The sequence below is a fragment of the Orbicella faveolata genome, unplaced genomic scaffold (genome assembly GCF_042242905.1).
Source record: "Orbicella faveolata isolate gen_17 unplaced genomic scaffold, um_ofav_v1 contig_25, whole genome shotgun sequence".
Classification (NCBI taxonomy): Eukaryota; Metazoa; Cnidaria; class Anthozoa; order Scleractinia; family Merulinidae; genus Orbicella; species Orbicella faveolata.
In genome coordinates, this window is record NW_028301553.1 from 12,573,181 (window position 1) to 12,596,507 (window position 23,327).

At 40.5% G+C, this 23,327-nt stretch overlaps 3 protein-coding genes across 3 annotated transcripts in view; all 3 read left to right on the forward strand.

The window, feature by feature from the left end:
- LOC149109004 (ATP-binding cassette sub-family C member 1-like) overlaps nt 1-6,123 on the forward strand; it is a 28,084-nt gene extending 21,961 nt beyond the window's left edge. Inside the window, exons 19-24 of the mRNA XM_089294579.1 lie at nt 612-713; nt 1,888-2,034; nt 3,012-3,170; nt 4,151-4,317; nt 4,539-4,733; nt 5,196-6,123. Coding sequence (XP_089150705.1) covers nt 612-713; nt 1,888-2,034; nt 3,012-3,170; nt 4,151-4,317; nt 4,539-4,733; nt 5,196-5,304 — 879 coding nt within the window. The 3' untranslated portion in view covers nt 5,305-6,123. The remainder of the gene's footprint in view (nt 1-611; nt 714-1,887; nt 2,035-3,011; nt 3,171-4,150; nt 4,318-4,538; nt 4,734-5,195) is intronic.
- Nucleotides 6,124-6,190: 67 nt separating this feature from the next.
- On the forward strand, nt 6,191-19,494 carry LOC149109005 (uncharacterized). The gene is made up of 2 exons (XM_089293749.1): nt 6,191-7,381; nt 14,815-19,494. Exon 2 carries the CDS (start codon nt 14,850-14,852, stop codon nt 18,258-18,260), a length of 3,411 nt encoding a protein of 1,136 aa, XP_089149875.1. The 5' UTR covers nt 6,191-7,381; nt 14,815-14,849; the 3' UTR covers nt 18,261-19,494.
- LOC149109006 (tetratricopeptide repeat protein 28-like) lies at nt 19,457-22,151 on the forward strand. The gene has a single exon (XM_089293754.1). The coding sequence runs from the start codon at nt 19,459-19,461 to the stop codon at nt 20,587-20,589; it is 1,131 nt and encodes a 376-aa protein (XP_089149880.1). The 5' UTR covers nt 19,457-19,458; the 3' UTR covers nt 20,590-22,151.
- Nucleotides 22,152-23,327: the final 1,176 nt, after the last annotated feature.

Consider the following 23,327-nt stretch of genomic DNA (forward strand, 5'->3'; position numbering starts at 1 on the left):
ATACATCGTAGCCGTGCTAATCGTAACTAGACTTCGAATTGTATAGCTAGATGGTACAGTTCTTTCACTTAACAGTCTTGCCCATTTTTGATAAAATATGAAACACAAATACCCCAAATATGTTTTCACAGCGCTCGAAACCTAGTCAAACGTCTCTTGAGTGTTTTGAGCAATGTCCTTCGATGATGTCATAAGAAGCCCGACCCAGATCCCGTTATGCGCGGTCGTGGGGCAAGAAATTACAACTGTAAACGCCCGTAGAATCGCATGGATTTTATCAATCGAGATCATTTTTTCGCTGAAGTAATAGGGCAAACTAGTAGATTTCATTAAAGGAAAACAAAAATTGGGGGGTTAGTTGCACTTTAAGCCTAAATTTGTTTTAAGCTTGTCGTTTGTAATCCGTGGTAATCTTCTCCATCCTTAACCATCCTTGTTCCTTTTTGCTTTGTTATTATCTCTTTGGTGTTTTTCTATCTTAGCAAACTACTAGTAAATAGGTTTCCTTCAATTTAAAGGTAATTTTGTACTTGGCCAAAATAACTTAAAATACCGTGACTGAGCTCCTTTAAACATACTTGTTTGTTTGTTTGTTTGTTTTTATCACCAAGGTAACCGCAACTCTTAACTGGATGGTACGGATGAGCAGTGAACTGGAGACAAACATCGTATCTGTGGAGCGAGTGAAGGAATATTCAGAAACACCTACAGAGGTATTGATGTATTGTTGAATTTTAAGCTGTTGATATTATTGATATGCACGAACTTTTGATGCTATAAACTGAGAATTAACGAGCCCATGAACCAGTGAGTGCCATTTAGTGAACAGTCTGGTCAAGCCATGGCGAGGACAAACTAGCCTGATATGTCGCGTATTAAAAAAAAATACGATTAGTCATTTACCGATCCAAATTCTGCTAAAACATTCCTGCCCTATCAGATCTACTGTATGACTTGATATCACCGCTTACCGTACCCAAATTATCTTTTAGCCAATCAGAAGTCGTGCCTGCTGACGTGATATCGTACGATATCAAAGTCACTGACACGATATGGCTACCATATGATGGTCGCTAGGGCGAATTTGGGTACGGTAAATAACTATTAGTTCGGACCTTTTTGGTACTCTTCGGCTGCATGTGAGCATATCAGGCTCGTTTGGTCTCGCCATGGGTATTTTGGATCGTCTACGTCTCGCCAAAATACGAAGCATGGCTTGACCAAACTCTCCTGATATGCCGCCGAAGCATACCAAAAAGGTACGATTAGGTATAAGTGTCTGGACAGTAGGAGCCCAATTCATGAGGCGAAGCGTGAAAGATGGCGCCGACCGTGAAAAAAGAATTAAGAATACTCGCTTATGAAATATCAGGCCCGAGGTTTTCGAAAGGTGGATAACATTTCCACCAGATAAATCACTATCCAGCGGATAGCGTGGTTTGTTTTGTTGACACTTATCCACTGGATAGCGATTTATCCGGTGGATAGCGTTGTCCAGCCTTTGAATAACCGGGGCCAGGGGCCCGTTTCTCGAAGGTCCCGAAAAGTTTTCGCACCCGGAAAGCCATAGCAAAATCCCACACCTTATGATTACAGAGCTGTTTCATTTACATATTGTTAATATGACTAGAAGTTCCCTTCATACAAGAAGTTCCCTTCATACAAGTTTCAGCGTAAACACCTTTCTGTTTTTAGGTACAGATTAACTAAAAATGGCTTTGCGGGCCCGAAAAGTTTCCGGGGCTTTCGAGAAACAGGCCCCTGGACTGGAAGGGCTCTGCCTGTCAAACACAGTATCCAGTACACAACAGGCACGCAGACAGATTGAAGAACACCCATAACGTGTGCTGGTGATCACGGTGACTAAAAGGAATGTATTTATTTCAGGCTGAGTGGATCATTCCAGATAATCGCCCCCCAGATGAGTGGCCTGATGCAGGGAATATTGTGATAGACGAGTTTGACTTGAAATACAGAGAAGGATTACCTCTTGTACTGAAACAGATCAACTGTGATATTAAACCAGGAGAAAAGGTACGCTTTGTTTGAGTTAAAGTTGATTAACTGTGAAATTCCCCGGTGAAAAACGGTACAGGGTATTTTAGACGTTATTTAAAGATCTCCTAAAGATTCTAGAACTGAGATTAGGAACCTTGTAGGATCGAAGGAAGATTTCTACCCAGATGTTTTCCTTGGTCTTTCTGCTACTGAAGCGCCGTCACAGCTCGCATTTGATGGAAAAAATAGGAAAAAGAAAACCTCTGGAACCGGAAATCTTCTTTAAAATAACGATTAGGGTCTTGAGGTGGCTCACAATAGTTTTAGCTCTCTCCATCAATATGATGGGTCGATGCTGCCACTCTTTGTCATATGATTCTACAGTAATATTATCACAGGAAATGCCCAATCACTGGTAAACAAGTTTTTATATAATAGGTTACCATAGCAGCAGTGCGACACCCTTAAGTTTAGCTTTAAGAACTTATAACTTATAACTTATAACTCAATAATAAAATTCTGCGGCTGGGGTTCAAAGTCACCTTGAATGGACCAACAGTTAAGATGACTCTGAACCCCCATCTCGTCGTAATTGTAAGGAAAGACCATAGCAAAATTACTTGAGTATTCTATTTCAGTATCACTGCATGAACCTCAAGATCGTCGAAGATTCTTGACAATCATTGAAGATTCTAAAAGATCTGTTAAAAACATTTTGAGGGTCTTGACAAGAACCTCGATGATCCTTATAGATCTTTGTACATCCTCGAGAAAGTTTGATAAAAATCCTCAAAGGTGTGTACAACATCTTCGTATAGATCTTTAAGGATCTTTGAATTTGTGCAAAGATCCTAAGGATAAACCATGAGAAGGGGAAAACCAAACTGTGACTGCTAAATTTGCAATGAAGTGATTCAGTTATCAGTTGTTCACTCGTGCAGTGTACGTCACAGTCGTTTTCACGCCGTCACGTCACGCTGCATTGAGTGACTACAGAGAATCTGTGTTTTCAGGTTGGTATTGTGGGTCGCACAGGAGCCGGCAAATCAACGCTCACCTTAGCTTTGTTTCGTATTCTTGAGAGAGCTGGCGGACGAATCATGGTTGATGGTGTTGATATCGCTAAGATTGGACTTCAGGATCTGCGAGAACGACTTACAATCATTCCACAGGTAACGGAAGACGGGGTGAAATTAAAAATAGGCACGTTTAGCGTGCACACACAATTTTGTTTTCACATTCGCCCTGTATTCTTGAAACAAATAGGGAGACGAGTAGCTGTTGTATGCAATAGGCATGCATGGCGTCCAAATATCAACCAGTCGTGCTAGGAATAACTGGGAAGAAACCAGCTGACAGGTAGTTTCTTTGGACGTGATGAAATTAAGTTGGTCGCAATGGGGTGGTGGCTTTGACGGTTGATGGTTAATTTATTTTCCTCACAGTTAACAGAAATCTTAGAAATTAATTACCACTCTCTTAAAAAGTTTTCATCGTTTAAAAAAGTTTAAAGTTTATTTTGATTACTGTAATACATATTTAAGGTCTTAGGACCATTCCGGGAATGGAAAAAGGTATTATTATAAGAATTGTACTCCTACGTCTCCCGACCTTTCCCTGTACTGCCAAACCACAAGACAAGGCAGAAGCTCTTGAGACTTTCACTTTCGTGGCTAAAATGTTTTCACGGTTAACGGTTGAAAAGTTCCACTTTTTACGCCTAAAGGCTAAATATTTGGCTCGTATTACGGCTAACGGTTAATCTCATTGAGGCCCTCAATTAAACGTAGGCACGTTTCACTTGCTCGTAAAGCTATCTTTCACATTCGCCTTGTATTCTTGAAAGAAATGGGGAACGAGTAGCCGTTGCATAACATAGGCATGCATAGCGTCCAAATATCAACCAGGCGTGCTAGAAATTTGTGGGGAAAAGCCAGCTCACAAGTTTAAGGATATTTTTGGAATGTGATGTTTGAGATGTACGTCATAAAGTTTGTCACACTGTATGAAGTTTTTTTTCTGTTTTTTTTTTTTTTTTTTTTTTTTTTTGCGGAGGGAGGGCGGGGGGGTGGGAGGTTGGGGTGGGTGATTCCTCTAACCAAAGAACTGGACCGATTAAACGTATCTCCCTGCTTTTGTCTGTTTTATTTAGGATCCAGTACTGTTCTCTGGAACCCTTCGTCTCAATTTGGATCCGTTTGACACTCACACAGACGACGAGCTGTGGAAGATACTTGAATTGAGTCATTTAAAGAACTTTGTATCAGGGCTGGAAGAAGGTCTTCTTCACCCAGTCAGTGAAGGAGGAGAAAACTTAAGGTATTGTCCATTCGTTTTCGGTGGTCTGATGTTTAGGCTTAGTAGGGTGATAAAGCAAACAACGTCTATCGTGCCCTCGGTGCAAAAGATCGTCATTTTTTATGAACCGCGCTTCAAATAATAGTGAATTAGAGGGAAAAATGTATTGTAGGTTACCGTTGCGTTTTCACAGAGAACCCCACAGTGTGCAGTTAGTTAAAATCCCTTGACTTTCTCCACAGTGTTGGTCAGCGGCAGTTGGTGTGTTTAGCGCGTGCGCTGCTCCGTAAAAGTAAGATCCTGGTTCTCGATGAAGCCACGGCCGCGGTGGACCTGGAAACTGATGAACTCATTCAGCAAACGATTCGGCGTGAGTTCGCTGACCGCACAGTGTTCACCATTGCTCACAGGCTCAACACTATTATGGACTACACAAGGTTAGAAAGTATTCCGAAGTCTTCATGTCTTCCAGTACGTGAAGATCTGATGTTTGTATACTGTCCTTCATTCACTAAAGTTTAAGAAGTGGAGGACTAGTTAATCCAAAACCATGAACTGTTCATTGTGGAGGGGGGATGGGGGAGGTGGGGACATTCTTGTTGCCGTTCAAGTTTGCGTAGTCGCCTTTCTGTATCCTGGAAAAGGCTGCAAAGTCATTCTCAGTTGACGCGTCTGTTTTGGTGTTGGTGGGTGGGAACTGGATCGGGCTAATTGTGAATGTCTTTCACGCCTTACTTTGCAAAGATTCCCCAAAACGAAGGCTGCTATGGAAGAATTTAGGCAACGGACACAAAGATGTGGCTGGCTCTGGAGCAACAACAGCTCTTGCGTGTCTCGTGGGTGAATATTTGTTTTTCTTTACCAAGTTGTTATTGTTTTGAATTCGGTCTTTCTTTCAGGATCATGGTGCTTGACAAAGGTTTCATGATGGAGTTTGACACACCGCAAGCGCTGCTGGCTCAACGAGGAATCTTCTACAACATGGCTCGTGACGCGGGACTAGCTTGAAAAGCTAAGGACACATCGTGATGATAACATGCGGGAACAGAGAAAGGGCTGGTCTGATGAGGTTAACAACTGCAATGGAAACTGGCTTTCATCGCTTGGCAGCTGATGAGACGTTGTATTTGGAATTGTGCTTGACCCAAAGAATGTTTTTAAGAACCGTCCTATGTGTCATCGACTCGTGGCTTGATTGAAACGTGTTTTGTGTAATGTGGTGTGTTTTTGGTCTGGTTTGGCAACTGTGAAGGTTCTTGAAGGTAACTCTACACATTCATGACCTTACACAAAGTGGAAGCTCGCATGAAACTAGAACATGGGGATGGGCGTGCCTCCGATTGTTTTCATATAGCACGTGCCCTATATGTGGTTTGAATGTGTGTTTGTGATGCTCAAACTTTCAGTTTCGCTGAGAAACAACTGTTTAACATAAGGCTATTTAACCAACCAACGTTCTATCAGAGAGCTGCGCAAATTATGGTCGATGGCATTCAATCACTGGGCGAAGCATAAAGAGCGCAAGTATAAAGCGTACATCCGTATAAGGAAGTGTATGACCGACCTCTGGTCAACTGGTGATTACGTGACGCACATATCTGCGTTTTTATTTTGTGTGGCATTTAGTTGTATCTCATTGTTTTTAGCTGATATTTAGCACCCCTTAACGAATCATGCAACTTGTCTCGTAATGAAATTACCGCTAGTTACACAACTTGTCACGCATAGTGCTGTGTTTAAAAAATAGATATTATCGCTGAACGAAGTCAACATACATGTAACATCTTTTTAGAAAGTTCATTATTATAAAGGTCTTAAAAGTACTTACATCGATGTGTATTTTCTGAGACAAAGAAAACAAATTGTCACAATTAAGTGTGAGGGAAACTGAGGATAACGAGGAATGAAATCTGAATAGTTTTATTGCGTGTGGTCTCTCGAGGCGTATTTCGTGCCACTCGGGCTGATGTACGCTCCTAAGAGACCAGTTAAGCAAAACTGTGCAGTGCGTTCACAGAGGATCGAAGCGAGATTTTCGTCATTCCTATAGCACCATTGAAAAAGTGTACCGCATCCCGCTTGCCGCAGAATGCAAATTATATTTCCACCACCAAGGTATTTCCATCCCGTATCCCGCTTTATTTTAAACCCATCCCGTATACCACCAAGCGCATGCGTGATATGATCATTTCTTTTCTTGGAATTTCGGGCAACACACGAGTGTTTCGTAATTTTCACTTTTCAGTGGTAATTAGCTAATCTTGTATTGTTCGCCTTCTGAGTTCAGAGTAATTTTCAGGTACGATATTCATAAAATTACAAAGCGATGTTTAAATTCAAACTTGAAGCTGTTTGGTTGTGTAATTTCCAGGGCTGGAATTTTCGAAAGCCGTTTAATGCTAACCCAGGATTAAAAGTGAACTGAAATATTAAATTTTTAACATAAAAATGTACTAAATGTTTTTAACTGCTTATGTTTGGTATAGTTCGAGATTATTCAGACTCAAAACTGAAGGACAAACAACATAAACAGGAAGCCTTACCGACACGTCACAAAACTAAACTCAAAATACTCGCCAATCCTGAGTTAGCCCTATCGGGCTTTGAACAAACCGGTGTAGGTCTGTTAAAATGGAAATGACGAAGAATTTCAACAATTCAATGGTGCAAACTGCATTATATTTAGTACCTGACGCAAAGAGTAATTTCACGGACTACTTGCGTGTAGTAGCTTGTAGTGTGTTGAAATGTGAAGTAGAAGTCAAATTTCATCAAAAAGTTCACAAGAAAATGGACTGATGAATATAATTTAAGAGCCGTTGGACGGCTATCTCGACTGGAGTTAAGCAAAATCGTTAAAGGCCTTAGAGAAAGATCAAGTGCAGAGGACAATTTGCTTTTTTCAGTTTCCGCTTGGCACGTCAGATACTATGAAACTGAAATGGCTTTATTTCATGGTTAATTTATGCGAGGAAAACAGCTATAAACAGTGACCGCACACGGACGCCCCTCTTCAGTTTTTCCGAATACTTGAGGAAAGCGGACAACTGTACACAGACTACTGTACACAGACTGCTGCGCAACGGTAAGTTAGTCGTCATTTTCTTTAAAACAATATATAATTTCGGCTTCTGATGAGACAACTGTAGCTTATCTATATTGCTTATTCGAGATACCATAAAACCTGCTCAAAACCATTGTATGGCTTAGTGGTTAAGGCGGGGAGGTCCTAAGTCAAATTTCCCTCCTAGCACTAGTTGCTAGCAGGCTATCGGTGACTTGTTTTAAGAAATGCTTCGTGTCTCTTTTGACAGATCAGTATTAGAATTCCCCAAATTCAGGCTTAAGAATACTCCGTAAGAAACTAAGAACTCAACACCCAAATATTCTATAAATACTAGCCATACTGTATGCCCGCGGGGTGGGGGTGGGGGGGAACGCATATAAAATGGACGGGGGTGCTCGTCGGAAATTTAGGAAAGAACCCCTAAGAGATACACGTACCCAAATCATGCTTTGTGGGCGTGGCTTGAATTTTTTTACCCTTAAGAGGTGCCATCCTCCTGGGGCAAGAAACGCTGGCTCACGAAACGGCTGGAAATCGAGCCCACGGCACATCAAAGTAGACAATTTACAACCGCGGGTATTGCACTACCCTGCTGGGGGAGCGAGGTACTGAGGATAACGAGTAGTGAAAGACAAGTTTATGTTACTCGGTCTCTCGAGGCGTAATTCGGGCTCCTCAAGCTCATGTTCGCTCCCAAGTTATCATTTTTAGTAAAACTGTAGCATTCACAGAGGAATCGCAATTTGTTGTTTTAATTCCGCACCTCGCCATTAATTTTTAAATGCGTTCCATGCATCCCGCTTGCTGAAGAGTACTTTGCTTCCGCCAACAAGTTTCAACCAGAGCATCCCGCCAAACCCCTGCGTAATACGTCTTGCAGTATTTCGTAGTTTTCACTTTTAACCTTTTCCAATGTGAACGTAGTACAGTTAATGTGTTTCTTTTCCGGCCTTTATCTAACCAGTTGGGAATAAATATAGCCGAGGCTAATTCAAATAATCGCAAAGTCGAAGCTGTTTCGTTCTGTGATTTTAGGGTGTGTTACAATGAAAATGGGGAAGAACGCATTCGATCAAATCGAGCAACCTACATCAATAAAATGGTAAATTTACGGTCTCTCTTGTCATAAAATTATTATTATAACTTAAGAGACCGAGCAATATCAGTCCTTCTATTAAAACTTGCCTTGTTTGTCTTTAAAGCGTGTCAATCTTAATAGACTATGACAAGAAACTGAAGGTCCATTTCTTATTGATCAGTAACACGCTTAAAAAGGATCAAGTGCAGGTATATATTTTTTGTTTTCGCTTGCCACGTCAGATGCTTTGAAACTGAAATGGTTTTATGGATTGATAACTCATAAGCAATACAGTTATCTGAAGGAAAAACAATCGCTTATCTGCAGTTTTTCTTGAGGAAAGCGGACGGCTGTAGACAGGATACTGAACAATAGTAAGTTATTTAGTCACTAGTATTTTCTTCTTGTTTTCTTTTTTAAAGCAATCTATAATTTCGGCTTCTATAATGCTACTTACCATATCCATCTGGCTTGTTCCAAATATCACGAACTGAAAATTTCCTCGAATAGTTGTATACCCTACTGGTCAAGGCGCGCGGAGGTCTCGGAATAAAGTCTTTTGTTAGCAGTTATTCGCCAGGAGTCTATAGATCCACTTGCATCTCGTTACCCTACCGAGAAGGCCGACACTAAGGATAACGGAAAATAATCAGGAAATTCCGACCGAGTTGATTTTGTGTGACCCCTCAAGGCGTATTTCGAGCTCGTTGATCTGATGTACGCTCCTAAGAGAACAGTTAAGCAAAACTGTCAGGTTGACAGGAAAAGTGCGATTTGTTGTTTTTCACTCAGTATCTCGCCATTCAATTCAAAAACGTGACACGTCCCGATCGAGTGCCGAAGAGTACATATTATGTTTCTACCAACTGAGGTGCGTGTATTAACATCCCGTATCCCGCTATATTCAAACCCCATTCCGCATACCGCCAAGCGCATGCGTGCTATGATCATCTGTTTCCTTGGGATTTCGGAAAACAACCAAATTTTCACATTTTCACATTTCAAATGGACGCTTTGTAGCACAGCTATATATCACTCAAATTTGAGTATGCAATCCTTTACCTAGTATCTTTACTTCTACAAAGGTATTGTTACTGTTAATTTGATATTCATAAATTGTTTAGTCCATTTTTAAGAAAACTATTTGCCATCGGATTCATTTACAAACACTTTCTGACACCGTTGAATACCCGCCAAGATGGCTTCTATTCCAAATTAAACCGTGATCAGACCTGTTATATTCGAAATCAATGTAGTGAGCATACTGCCTGTAAAAGAAGGCTTGTGGAAGGAGAAATTTCATGCCACTTGCAACGATACTCATTCCTCATTTATTCTTCACGTGTGCTTCTTATAAGTGATATATTCTACCCTTAGAAATGAATTGTCGTTACCGTTAGAATTTTGCGTTTAAATTAAGGTAAAGTTAGGTCTAAGTCGAGTGAAAGTATCTCATCTTACCAGAGCTTATCCTTGTTTACATGGCATTAAGCCACCACAGGTGGCCCAATTTCAGTATATTTGCATCATTATCACTTTACCAGACATATATAAAGTATAAGAGAGCGTAATTACTGATCATCTTCGTTGTAAGAGATCGTATGGAAAATACTGCTGTTGCTGTTAAGTGTACGAAATTGGAAATAAAACGTTTCCCTCTAAACTCACCTAAGTTTGAAATTGAAAAGCTAGAAATAACACGCAATGGCCTCTCACTGTCATTACTTTATTTCAAAGTCACCATTTCCAAAGAAGGCAAAAGCTCTTTCGAGTTTTACAAAAAAACCAGCAAAAAAAACACTATTGGAACACCCTCAATCAGCCATTCCCAAAAAATCAAAGATAAACTTCATTCGCAATGAGCGGAAACGCATCGAAGATAAATGCGCTACTGAAAACGACAACCAAAAAACACCAAAATATGTTTGACGGCATCCTCCATGTCAAGAGTGAATTTCTCTAATTAGCAAACATAAGACGACAAAGGTCGAAAAATCGATTTTTCTCTCTCTTCGTCCACAAATAGCTCTTTTGCTTTGATTTCACATTCTCCTCCTGTTCATTTCGCTGCCTTTTCTGTGTTCCGCCTAAGCTTTCTAGACCTCTGTTTCTCATTTCCACTGCATTTACGTTGTCAACTTTCTGCTTGTCGTTTTCCACGGTGTCTTTAGCTGCAGCGTCTTTTTCGGCTATTTCTTCCATAGCCTTTTTCCACCTCACTCAAATCACATTCAATTCTACTTGCCTTCTCTTCGTCTTTCATCTTTGCTTTAAATTTCTCGTTCAGCAGCGTATATCTTTCTCTAACAGCACGCGCACTGACTTTGAATCAGGGAAGCTTAAGGCCGTTCAGATCGGTTGTTTGGAACTTTTTTCCCAGATTTGGCCTCTAGGAATGCTTAATTTTTTGTACTTAATTAAAGGGTTCAATGAATACAATTTCTTGACACAAGCAAATGTCATCGGTTACTCCGTCCACTCCATGTTTCATCTGAAAAATCATAATAATATCTAGCTTCAGCAAACTTTTCCTCAAACGAACTCCGGTAAATTATCTAAATTAAATTTCTGGTTTAGCTTTCATTAAGAAGAAAAATGAATTGAGAACAACTTGCTGGACTGTTTTCTTTGAACTCGTTTCCATTTAGGCTTATTTACACACACGAACTTTCGAAGCTGTTTAGGAAGAGAGAGAAACTTCAGTCAGTCAGTTTTCTTCTTTAATTAAATAAATTCTACAACCAATTTACATCTGTCAAAAGCTAGAAAAAATATTGTCACATCATCTATATATATTCGATAAATTTCCGTGAAATGGCCTTACAAAAAGAAAAATTTACTCACGTTTTAGACACTTCTTCGTTTTGACGTCGCACAAACAACAATTACGGCGGGAAACCTCGCCCAACGGCTACCGGAAATGTGCAAACAATAGACCAATCTCGACGTATTAAAATTCAGCCTAAAACAATAGACCTCAGTGCGAGGCTCTGGGAAATAACTACAGAGTTTGTGGGGTTTATTCCTTAAAACTTCGTGTTGAGGTCTATTGTGTTAAGCTGAATTTTAATTGATCGAAATTGGTCTATTATTTTCAACTTCCGCTCGCCGTCGTAGGCATCCGCCGCCTTCGTCCATAGTGATGACCACTAGCATGACAATTTGTTGTTCGTCGGCACTCTGCAAGGGTGAGAATCAACGTCTTCTGTATTTGTTTACCCAGTTAGTTCTAAATGCCAAAATTAGGATCTTTTGATGCATGTTTTCATTTTTCTGGTTTTATTTACGTTTGGATGGATATAAATACTTTGTAGAACTTGTAACCAACAGCTCCCGCGATTCGATTCAATACTGATACCGATTGCAAAATTCGAAGTTTCATCAAACGCGCATCCAGTCTGTACTTTTTGTTTGGCAGTTCGAACGGCTGCCATCATCCGTTGGAAATATTTCTTAGGCCATTCGAACGGGTAGCATCATCAGTTCGAATGTTTTTCTTTAGTCGTTTGAACGGTATTTGAAACCGTTTTAAACGGCTTTAACATCCTTTCCCCATCCGTTCGCTAGTCCTTCGCTACCCATCTGTTAGCCGTTCGTTTTGACCAGTTAACGGATATCTGTTAGTGTACGTTTTCGCGTGAGAGGTCACATTCTATCGTTTTTTATGTTTTTGGCCCACAACTCAACGCGTTTACTTCTGTTGGAATTTTGCTTAATTAAGTATTTCCGTCGTAAGCTGCTCCAGTTTGAGTGAAGTAAGACCGTGTCGCATTTAGGTATGTTCCGCTTTAAGCTTATATATATCGCTGACCAAGTTGTGATCCGACGGATGCTTCTTTTACATGAGCTGTATATTACCCCACTTTGAATTTCACGTATGTTGAAAATTAACAGCTTTTCCATCACACAGCAAAAAAACTAGCTGGATATAGTGATAAGTTAATAAAGATGGTGAATTTGAAGCTCGGTAATGAAATGTGAAGGTGAATTAATCAACATGACACGAGCGTGGGACAAAGAAAAATTCTGAGTCCCCGACAGGAATCGAACCCATGACCTCCCGAACACCGGGCGGGCGCTCTATCCACTGAGCTACGAGAACTCATGGAGAACAAGGTCATTTAACTGAGTTCATATATGATAGGTGTCCTGCATACTGCTAGGATCAACCGCCCGCCCGGTGTTCGGGAGGTCATGGGTTCGATTCCTGTCGGGGACTCAGAATTTTTCTTTGTCCCACGCTCGTGTCATGTTGATTAATTCACCTTCACACTAGCTGGATATATTTAGATATAGCAGAGCTTCAGGACTTCATGGTTTCCTAGCTCCTCTTACCACACGCTTGCGAAGAATTTGCCAGTCTATCGCGACCGAAAACAAAATAATTGCTAGTTTGAGTTTCGCCTGAATTGTAAGCAACGCTTGATGTTTCATCAAGGCCCAATAACTTTACGTCCGTAGATACCGCTCATTTTTATTTGTGTAAAAATCCAGTAAATTCTCTGTTGTCGATGAATGAGAGCGCCCGCCGATGCGTGTTTTGTACAGTCAGCAAACATGACAAATTGGACTTCCGCCGCGCCGCACTTTTGTGTGAAAGCGTACATCGAACTCAAACAATAACTCTATAGTTTTAAATATGTTTAAGATTGATAAATGTTTGAAAACATATTAAAAGCTAAGCTGGAAATATGTGAATAAAGCAGAAAAAATCAGCAGTTACAATGACGCTTTCTTTAATCAACTTCGAATAACGATTTCGATTTTGTTGATCGAGTTATCAAAACTCCTTGTCTATTTTCATTTTCGCAGTGTAAAACTTCACTATGCTTATGTTGAAGAAACACACATGGTGTTAGTAGCCTTTTTTGCGTTGGTGAAATTTGTTGCAGCATCTCAGCACAAAAGATAACGAAAGAAATCTTTGTCAAGATTTGTTGACAGTTGAAAACACCGACTCGGACTTGAAAGTGCACGAGCTGCACTATGCAAATGAGCTACTTGTACGCGTCAGACTTTCCTTTCAAAAACTTTTGCAAACTCGCCAAACAAACAGAAACAATAAGAAACTATCAAAACAGGGTTTGGTTATGATTAAGCATTGTTTGGGGAACTCACAAATTAACTCGATACCAGAGTAACGAGTTTTCTTACATAGCTTGTCTTCATAGAACAAGCGCAAAAGCTTACGCGTACAACTAGCGCGAGCATTCATTCACAGCGCGAAATCGAAGTCATGTTTTCGACCCTGAAAAACTCACCTTTTCCATTAGCTCAGAGCATAAAACTACATATAAGAGCCCTGGTTCTTTTTCCCTGCCTTATTCCCTGCCATCGTTGTGAAAAATCGGCAAGAGCATCTCGCAACTCTCACCATTTGATCAGGCAACGTGACAACATCCACGCGAGAGCCCCCGACATGTGCGTGGATCCGCGCGGATATATGACGTCAGGATGGCGCAATTTGTTCTAATAATAGAAAAATTGTCCCATATCATAGGTGCGCGCGGATCCCAAGACTTACGGTCTCCGTCCCCGATTACGGCTCCTGATGAAAGACCATACATTTCACAGTTCAAAGAAGCCGAAGTGCGCCGCAAAGTATGGTGTACACTACACTTGAAAACACGCTTGACCAATTGAAAATGGAAGCCAACCGAATAAATAACTTTATTGAATTTTATTTAATTGCAAGTTAGATGACTTGCTTGAATTTCATTTTCATAGACAGACTAAACCACCGTTTTGCATATCATCCGACACCAAATGCGCTTTTGCAAATTGCAAATCAGCTGCTGTTTCAAGTTTCAGCCAGGTCATTTCTTTGCAACCGAACAACTCTGTGGAACATTGGACGAGTCACACGGAAATGCATTGCCCTCTTTGCCGAAAACCTCGTTGTTGGTTCATTCTAGAGAAATACAGAAGTTGTCGTTTGTGTTGTTTGTGTCTTAAGCAGCAAAGCAAATATATGCATTTCTTCACGATTTTACTGCCGAACAATCGCATTTGTGATATGTATGACTGATTTCACCGCGAAAATGCTTGAATTAATATTATTCGTCATAACGGGGGTAAGCCAAGTTTTCTAAAGTACGACTCGAGATTTTCAAGTGCAATAGAGTCAAGTGCTTACTTGAAACTAACTTAACTTCTAGCGTGAAGCCAAGTAATGACGCAAACGTACTGATCTTGGGCCACCTGTGAAGCGTTTAGGGGTACTTATTTCTGCTCCCACCTCCTTCCTCCCACCTCCCTACTAGATAGGTTTTATGTTAGTCCATAGCAAGATTACCCACCGGTACACCTTGGTAGGAAAAAAAAAGCAAAGGTATGATATTATTTGACATCTAACAAAAGTTTGATTTTCCAGATCATCTTTTTGCACGGTTAAGAAACCAGGAATCTATGAACAACATAGAAGACATCTTACAAGTCATCTGTATTGGCTTGGCTGTCGCTACTTTCCTTCTCAACACTGGTCGTGGTCTCAAAGCCATTGAGGTCTGCAAAGAATGTTTGATTTTCCTAAATAATGAAGTGCCCAAAAAAGAATACAAATATTTCAATTTAGTTAACATTGCTATATATAGAGCCCTGTTCAGAGCGTACTGTCTTGTGACTGATTATACAAATGCAACAAAATACGGCTGGAAACTTCTTCACATTTATCGCGAGTGTGGCGAAACAACAAATGAAGGGATTATCACGTTAACACTGGCCAACATATGTGAACAGCAATTTAAATACGCAGAAGCAAGAGAACTTTACAAGTGCGAAACGAAAATCGTGAGAATAATAGGAAATAGAAATGAAGAAGCATTCTTTTATGGAAAGATTGGAACCACGTCTTATTGTCTCGGTGAATATGACAAAGCTAAAGAAAACCTTGAGAAAGCACTTGCCATCAGGATAGAAATTGGCGACAGAGCAGGACAAGCAGCAGATTACGGAAACCTAGGAGCTGTGTTTCACTCTCTTGGTGAACATGGCAAAGCTAAAGAATATCTTGAAAAAGCACTTGCCATCAGGATAGAAATTGGTGACAGAGCAGGACAAGCAGCAGATTACGGAAACTTAGGAACTGTGTTTCAATCTCTTTGTGAATATGGCAATGCTAAAGAATATCTTGAGAGAGCACTTGCCATCAGGATAGAAATTGGTGACAGAGCAGGACAAGCAGCAGATTACGGAAACCTAGGAGCTGTGTTTCACTCTCTTGGTGAACATGGCAAAGCTAAAGAATATCTTGAAAAAGCACTTGCCATCAGGATAGAAATTGGTGACAGAGCAGGACAAGCAGCAGATTACGGAAACTTAGGAACTGTTTTTCAATCTCTCTGTGAATATGGCAATGCTAAAGAATATCTTGAGAGAGCACTTGCCATCAGGATAGAAATTGGCGACAGGGCAGGACAGGCAGCAGATTACGGAAACCTAGGAGCTGTGTTTCACTCTCTTGGTGAACATGGCAAAGCTAAAGAATATCTTGAAAAAGCACTTGTCATCAGGATAGAAATTGGTGACAGAGCAGGACAAGCAGCAGATTACGGAAACTTAGGAACTGTTTTTCAATCTCTCTGTGAATATGGCAATGCTAAAGAATATCTTGAGAGAGCACTTGCCATCAGGATAGAAATTGGTGACAGGGCAGGACAGGCAGCAGATTACGGAAACCTAGGAGCTGTGTTTCACTCTCTTGGTGAACATGGCAAAGCTAAAGAATATCTTGAAAAAGCACTTGCCATCAGGATAGAAATTGGCGACAGAGCAGGACAAGCAGCAGATTACGGAAACTTAGGAACTGTGTTTCAATCTCTCTGTGAATATGGCAATGCTAAAGAATATCTTGAGAGAGCACTTGCCATCAGGATAGAAATTGGTGACAGAGCAGGACAAGCAGCAGATTACGGAAACTTAGGAACTGTGTTTCAATCTCTCTGTGAATATGGCAATGCTACAGAATATCTTGAGAAAGCACTTGCCATCAGCATAGAAATTGGCGACAGAAAAAGTCAAGCTTCATGTTACGGCAACTTAGGAACTGTATTTCAATCTCTTGGTGAATATGGCAATGCTAAAGAATATCTTGAGAAAGCACTTGCCATCAGGATAGAAATTGGCGACAGAGCAGGACAAGCAGCAGATTACGGAAACTTAGGAACTGTGTTTCACTCTCTTTGTGAATATGGCAAAGCTAGAGAATATCTTGAGAAGTCAGTAGCGATCAGGATAGAAATTGGTGACAGAAAAGGAGAAGCAAGCTGTTACGGCAACTTGGGAGCTGTGTTTAAATCTCTTGGTAAATATGACAATGCTAAAGAATATCTTGAGAAAGCACTTGCCATCAGGATAGAAATTGATGACAGAGCAGGACAAGCAGCAGATAACTGCAACTTAGGAACTGTTTTTCAATCTCTTTGTGAATATGGCAATGCTAAAGAATATCTTGAGAGAGCACTTGCCATCAGGATAGAAATTGGCGACAGGGCAGGACAGGCAGCAGATTACGGAAACCTAGGAGCTGTGTTTCACTCTCTTGGTGAACATGGCAAAGCTAAAGAATATCTTGAAAAAGCACTTGCCATCAGGATAGAAATTGGTGACAGAGCAGGACAAACAGCAGATTACGGAAACTTAGGAACTGTTTTTCAATCTCTCTGTGAATATGGCAATGCTAAAGAATATCTTGAGAGAGCACTTGCCATCAGGATAGAAATTGGTGACAGAGCAGGACAAGCAGCAGATTACGGAAACCTAGGAGCTGTGTTTCACTCTCTTGGTGAACATGGCAAAGCTAAAGAATATCTTGAAAAAGCACTTGTCATCAGGATAGAAATTGGTGACAGAGCAGGACAAGCAGCAGATTACGGAAACTTAGGAACTGTTTTTCAATCTCTCTGTGAATATGGCAATGCTAAAGAATATCTTGAGAGAGCACTTGCCATCAGGATAGAAATTGGTGACAGGGCAGGACAGGCAGCAGATTACGGAAACCTAGGAGCTGTGTTTCACTCTCTTGGTGAACATGGCAAAGCTAAAGAATATCTTGAAAAAGCACTTGCCATCAGGATAGAAATTGGTGACAGAGCAGGACAAGCAGCAGATTACGGAAACTTAGGAACTGTGTTTCAATCTCTCTGTGAATATGGCAATGCTAAAGAATATCTTGAGAGAGCACTTGCCATTAGGATAGAAATTGGTGACAGAGCAGGACAAGCAGCAGATTACGGAAACCTAGGAGCTGTGTTTCACTCTCTTGGTGAACATGGCAAAGCTAAAGAATATCTTGAAAAAGCACTTGCCATCAGGATAGAAATTGGCGACAGAGCAGGACAAGCAGCAGATTACGGAAACTTAGGAACTGTGTTTCAATCTCTTTGTGAATATGGCAATGCTACAGAATATCTTGAGAAAGCACTTGCCATCAGCATAGAAATTGGCGACAGAAAAAGTCAAGCTTCATGTTACGGCAACGTAGGAACTGTGTTTCAATCTCTTGGTGAATATGGCAATGCTAAAGAATATCTTGAGAAAGCACTTGCCATCAGGATAGAAATTGGCGACAGAGCAGGACAAGCAGCAGATTACGGAAACTTAGGAACTGTGTTTCACTCTCTTTGTGAATATGGCAAAGCTAGAGAATATCTTGAGAAGTCAGTAGCGATCAGGATAGAAATTGGTGACAGAAAAGGAGAAGCAAGCTGTTACGGCAACTTGGGAGCTGTGTTTAAATCTCTTGGTGAATATGACAATGCTAAAAAATATCTTGAGAAAGCACTTGCCATCAGGATAGAAATTGATGACAGAGCAGGATAAGCAGCAGATAACTGCAACTTAGGAACTGTGTTTCAATCTCTTTGTGAATATGGCAATGCTAAAGAATATCTCTAGAAAGCACTTGCCATCAGGATAGAAATTGGTGACAGAGCAGGACAAGCAGCAGATTACGGAAACCTAGGAGGTGTGTTTCAATCTCTTTGTGAATATGGCAATGCTAAAGACTATCTTGAGAAAGCACCTGCCATCAGCATAGAAATTGTTCAAGGTTCAGTTAACGGAAAATTAGGAACTGCGTTTGAATCTCCTTGTGAATATGGCAATGCTAAAGAATATCTTGAGAAAGCACTTACCATCAGGATAGAAATTGGTGACAGAGCAGGACAAGCAGCAGATTACGGAAATTTAGGAATTGTGTTTCACTCTCTTTGTGAATATGGCGAAGCTAGAGAATATCTTGAGAAGTCAGTAGCGATCAGGATAGAAATTGGTGACAGAAAAGGAGAAGCAAGCTGTTACGGCAACTTGGGAGCTGTGTTTAAATCTGTCGGTGAATATGACAATGCTAAAAAATATCTTGAGAAAGCACTTGCCATCAGGATAGAAGTTGGTGACAGAGCAGGGCAAGCAGCAGATTACTGCAACTTAGGAACTGTGTTTTTCTCTCTTGGTGAGTATGACAAAGCTAAAGATTATTTTGACAAAGCACTTGCCATGAGCAGAGAAACTGGTGATAGAGAAGAAGTCTGCTATAGACGATTAGGAACTTTGTTTCAGTCCCTTGGTGAATATGACAAAGCTGAAGACTATTTTGAGAGAACACTTTCAATTAGTCGAGATATTGGAACCCTTGACAAAGAGATACACTCGCTTTGCAATCTTACAGTAGTGAAGTTATCCCAAGGAAAAATGCAGGAGGCGTTTGACTGTCTGCTCCTGAGTATGGACAAAAGCGAAATTCTGCGTGGTTTTCTAAGAGACAACGATGAATTTAAGATATCCTTTTCAGACGTTCACAATTTTCCCTACCGGAATCTTAGTTTAATGTATTGTTTCTCTGGGAATTCCAACAAAGCCCTTTATGTTCTCGAGCTGGCACGAGCTAGAGCTTCGGCTGACTTGATGACGACTCAGTACTCCATTAAATGGCAAATCTCAGCTAACCCGACGTCATGGTTTGGCATTGAGAATATTTTGAAAAAAGAACGCAATTGTACATGCCTGTACATTTCCTATTATGCTCAATTTGTGTTTCTGTGGATTCTCAAAACAAGCGGTGTTATTCATTTCCGAACAAAAAAGAGTAGACGAAAATATTGCTGGTGCAAGACTACTTGGCAGTGTAGACGAATTCTTTGCTAAAAGCTTTCGAGGTTTTGATATTTCACCCGAGGGAGATTGCGAAGATCGACCTTTAACTGCTATTGGGGAAGATTTAAGTTCACGCTCGGAAGAGGGCCTCGCGTCTTCGCGACCACAAGAGGATGGTAATGAAAGGAGTGAATGCCCCAAATTACCCATTTCTTTGTGTCATAGATTGCTCATCGGTCCCGTAGTGGATTGGCTTGAGCAGCGCGAAATCATCATTGTTCCTGATCGTTCCTTTAACCAACTTCCATTTGCCGCATTAATTGACGAAGACGGAATGTGTTTATCCGAAACATTTAGGATTCGCATCGTTCCTTCTTTGACGACTCTCAAGCTCATCCAGGACATTCCAGCAGACTATCATTATCAGAATGGAGCCCTAATCGTGGGGGATCCAGATGTTGGTAGAGTACGTTACAAGGGAAGAAAACAGAGGTTTTCTAGATTACCCTTCGCAGGAAATGAAGCGGTCATGATTGGGCGACTGCTGGGTGTACAGCCTTTAATAGGAGAGCACGCCACAAAGCAGGCGGTACTTGAAAGGTTACCTTTAGTGGGCCTGGTGCACTTTGCTGCACATGGTGATGCCCAAAGAGGAGAAATTGCTCTTTCACCCATTCGCTCTACTAACAGGATTCCAAAAGAGGAAGATTACCTTTTGACGATGCCTGACATTGCGCAAGTTGAACTGCGAGCTAAACTGGTGGTACTTAGCTGCTGTCATAGTGCACGTGGGCAGATAAGAGCCGAGGGAGTTATTGGAATCGCTCGAGCATTCTTAGGATCTGGTGCACGGTCAGTACTTGTGGCACTTTGGGTAATAAACGACAGTGTTACAGAGCAGCTGATGTGTCGTTTCTACGAACATCTTGTTCTCGGGCAGAGTGCCAGTGAATCTCTTCACCAGGCCATGAAATGGATGAGAGGTAACGGCTTTGTCAAGGTATGCGACTGGGCACCATTTGCGCTGATTGGAGATGATGTAACATTTGAGTTCTGAAAACCCGAACAATAAGAGTAAATTTTCTTGAATACGAAACAATTGACTTTGAACCTGCTTTACAATACAAATTTAAGTTGAGTGATGGGCGGACATCGCAGCCTACTTTAACTGGTTTTAAAGGGTTGGTAAAAACAGTTTCCTTTCAGGCATGATTGCTGATTACTACACTAGCTAATCTTGCTTTGGTTTTTGGTCTAATTTTGTGATCAAACATAATAGTTAGTAGTAGAAGTAGAAGTAGTAGTAGTAGTATTTTTCTCTAAGATATTAGGTTCTCAGCCTCACTGCAAATTCGAGACAACATAAAGTCATGTTTGCATGTATATATGTATATCGTGTTAGCGCAATAGGCCATATTCGTATTTCCTGTGTTAGACTGGAACTAGCTTGGAACTGAGGGGAGTCATTTCAAATGTAAATAACATTAGTCTCTTTTTAATGATGTCCCATTGCAAGCTAATTCCAGTTCATCACCGAGAATACGAATATGGCCTATTTACAACGGGGCTTCACCCATTTGACTATAAGATGGCGAGCTCGATTGTATCTGCTGATTCGCCCTTCGCGAACTATCACAGCTGTTTTAGATCGGAGCTTTCGAATGTTTACATTACTTATAACAACCTTGTCTACCTTGTCTACCAGGTATTGTCCATGCATATTTTTATGAACTACGCACCGTTCACGTTCTTAATGTGTTCCTACCCCTGGCGTGTTGTCCCAATACACAAAAGTTTGAATCAAAGGGACAAGTTAAGGTTTTACAAGAAATAATTCCGTAACAAGAGTGATTTTCAAGACTGTAAAGTAGTAGTAAGTCATCAGTAATGAGTGAGTAATCAGTAGCAGTGATCAATAGCTAATTTCCCGATAAAAGACAATACATTTTATGCAGACAAGTAATAAGAAAATGAAAAATCATCAGCAAGGTGATATCATCTTGAAGTACAACTGAATACTCAGAACTAACATTAACAAAAATGTGTGTTATTGAGTAAAGAGAATTAGTATTTTGGACGGTTAATGTTCCGTATACATGGAGAAAAGTTTCTCTTGTTAAAATATTACCTACCCGCCCCTCCACAAGCCATTTTTTTTTTTATCAGGGTCCACATGGTGCGGGTAAACTCCCGCGCAACGAGCTACAGTTGGACCCAGTCACTGGGCGACAACACAGTGATAGTTACCTTTAAAAGACAATTCACTGGAAATCAGTTGTTAGTAAATATATTTTATATTTTAATTTTAGCAGACACGTTCACATTTAAACGAGCCCCAGGCTCACTGGTGAAATGTGTTTAAATAAGGTACTTACGTACTTACTTACTATTGCCAAGCAAAAGTTTTCACTTTTCACACCACACTGGTAAAGGTCAGTTAATACAAACTTTGAGCAATGTACACAGTGTAGGTGAACCTTGATGTCACCTAGAGTCTGTTGTGCTTGTCATTACCATGTAACTTAGTTTAATCACAATGTAAACTTCTCCACCGGTTGTATTATGCAACATTGTAAAGGCTCAACTGATTAGAAATTAAAACAGAAGTATCCTTTGGAAGCATTATCAAGTGCTTTTCATGGGACTTGAAATTTTTTTTTTTCGCACACGTCAGCTACACGTAGTTACTTCGAGGTTTGATTGGTCCACAGGATTTTCTGTGTTCTTTATGATTGGCTAGAGTGATTATTTTGATTTTGATTTTACAACACACAATTGAAAACCGCTCTATCGTTATCTTGGTATTCCAAGTGCTCTTTCGTGTTTGAGAGACAGCATATGGTCCTAATTTTAGCCACGTGATTCAAGCGTTATATGGGACGTGTCCTTTTCTGTGTTGGATGTGTTTTTTTTGAAGCGGCTCCACATGTTAACCCTACCCATTGATCTTTCACGACCTGGAGAGGGGTTGGATTTCGCCCACGGAGAGTCAGTGACCTCCGTAACTTAAAAAATATATAAAAAAAGAAAATCGAGCGTACAGGGCTTAAAATACATCCAAAAATTTCTATTCTGAGCTAGTAAATCAGGATGATGACATCATATTACTTGGCAATTACGTCATATTATCCAAAGCAGCCATCTTAGATCCACCATCTTGGATTCTTGGGTTAGAAAACCATATAAAATGACTCGATACAAATCAAAATGAAAAACTTCAAGGTAAATAACATTTTCCAGATAAATTTAATTTAATTTAATTATGCAAATTGAAAAAGTTCTAAACGGATAAAGTCATCTCGGGTAGTTTTAGCCCCCGCCGCTCTCAGGTTTTAACGAGCAAATTCAGGGCCGGTTTAACGTGTAAATTTCACTCTCATGAAACTTTGCAGCTGTCGTCGAGGAGCTAAAAATGTCAGAACTACGTACCAAAGCTTCCTTAAAAATCCATTCACATCCTGTATTTTGTAAAGCTATTCATCTAAAAATCATTAACGTGAAAACCCATAAAAAAGTCCTGGAAAGAAATGAGCAGATATTAAAAGAAAATATACAACTGTGGTAACTTCAATTACAAAAGCGCAAACCTGTGAAAAAGAGTACCTTACAACATGTTTCCTTCAGTGTTCTATTTGAACGCAAAAAACATTATTGAGGATGGACAAATATCTGTTTCACGGCTCTCTTAAACCCACATATCATGGTGACACTATGGTCACGGTTCAGCATCCACTTTGCCAGAAATTAAATCCTCGATTTTGGCAGCGAAGGAAGTCACGTGGAACCAAGCCATTA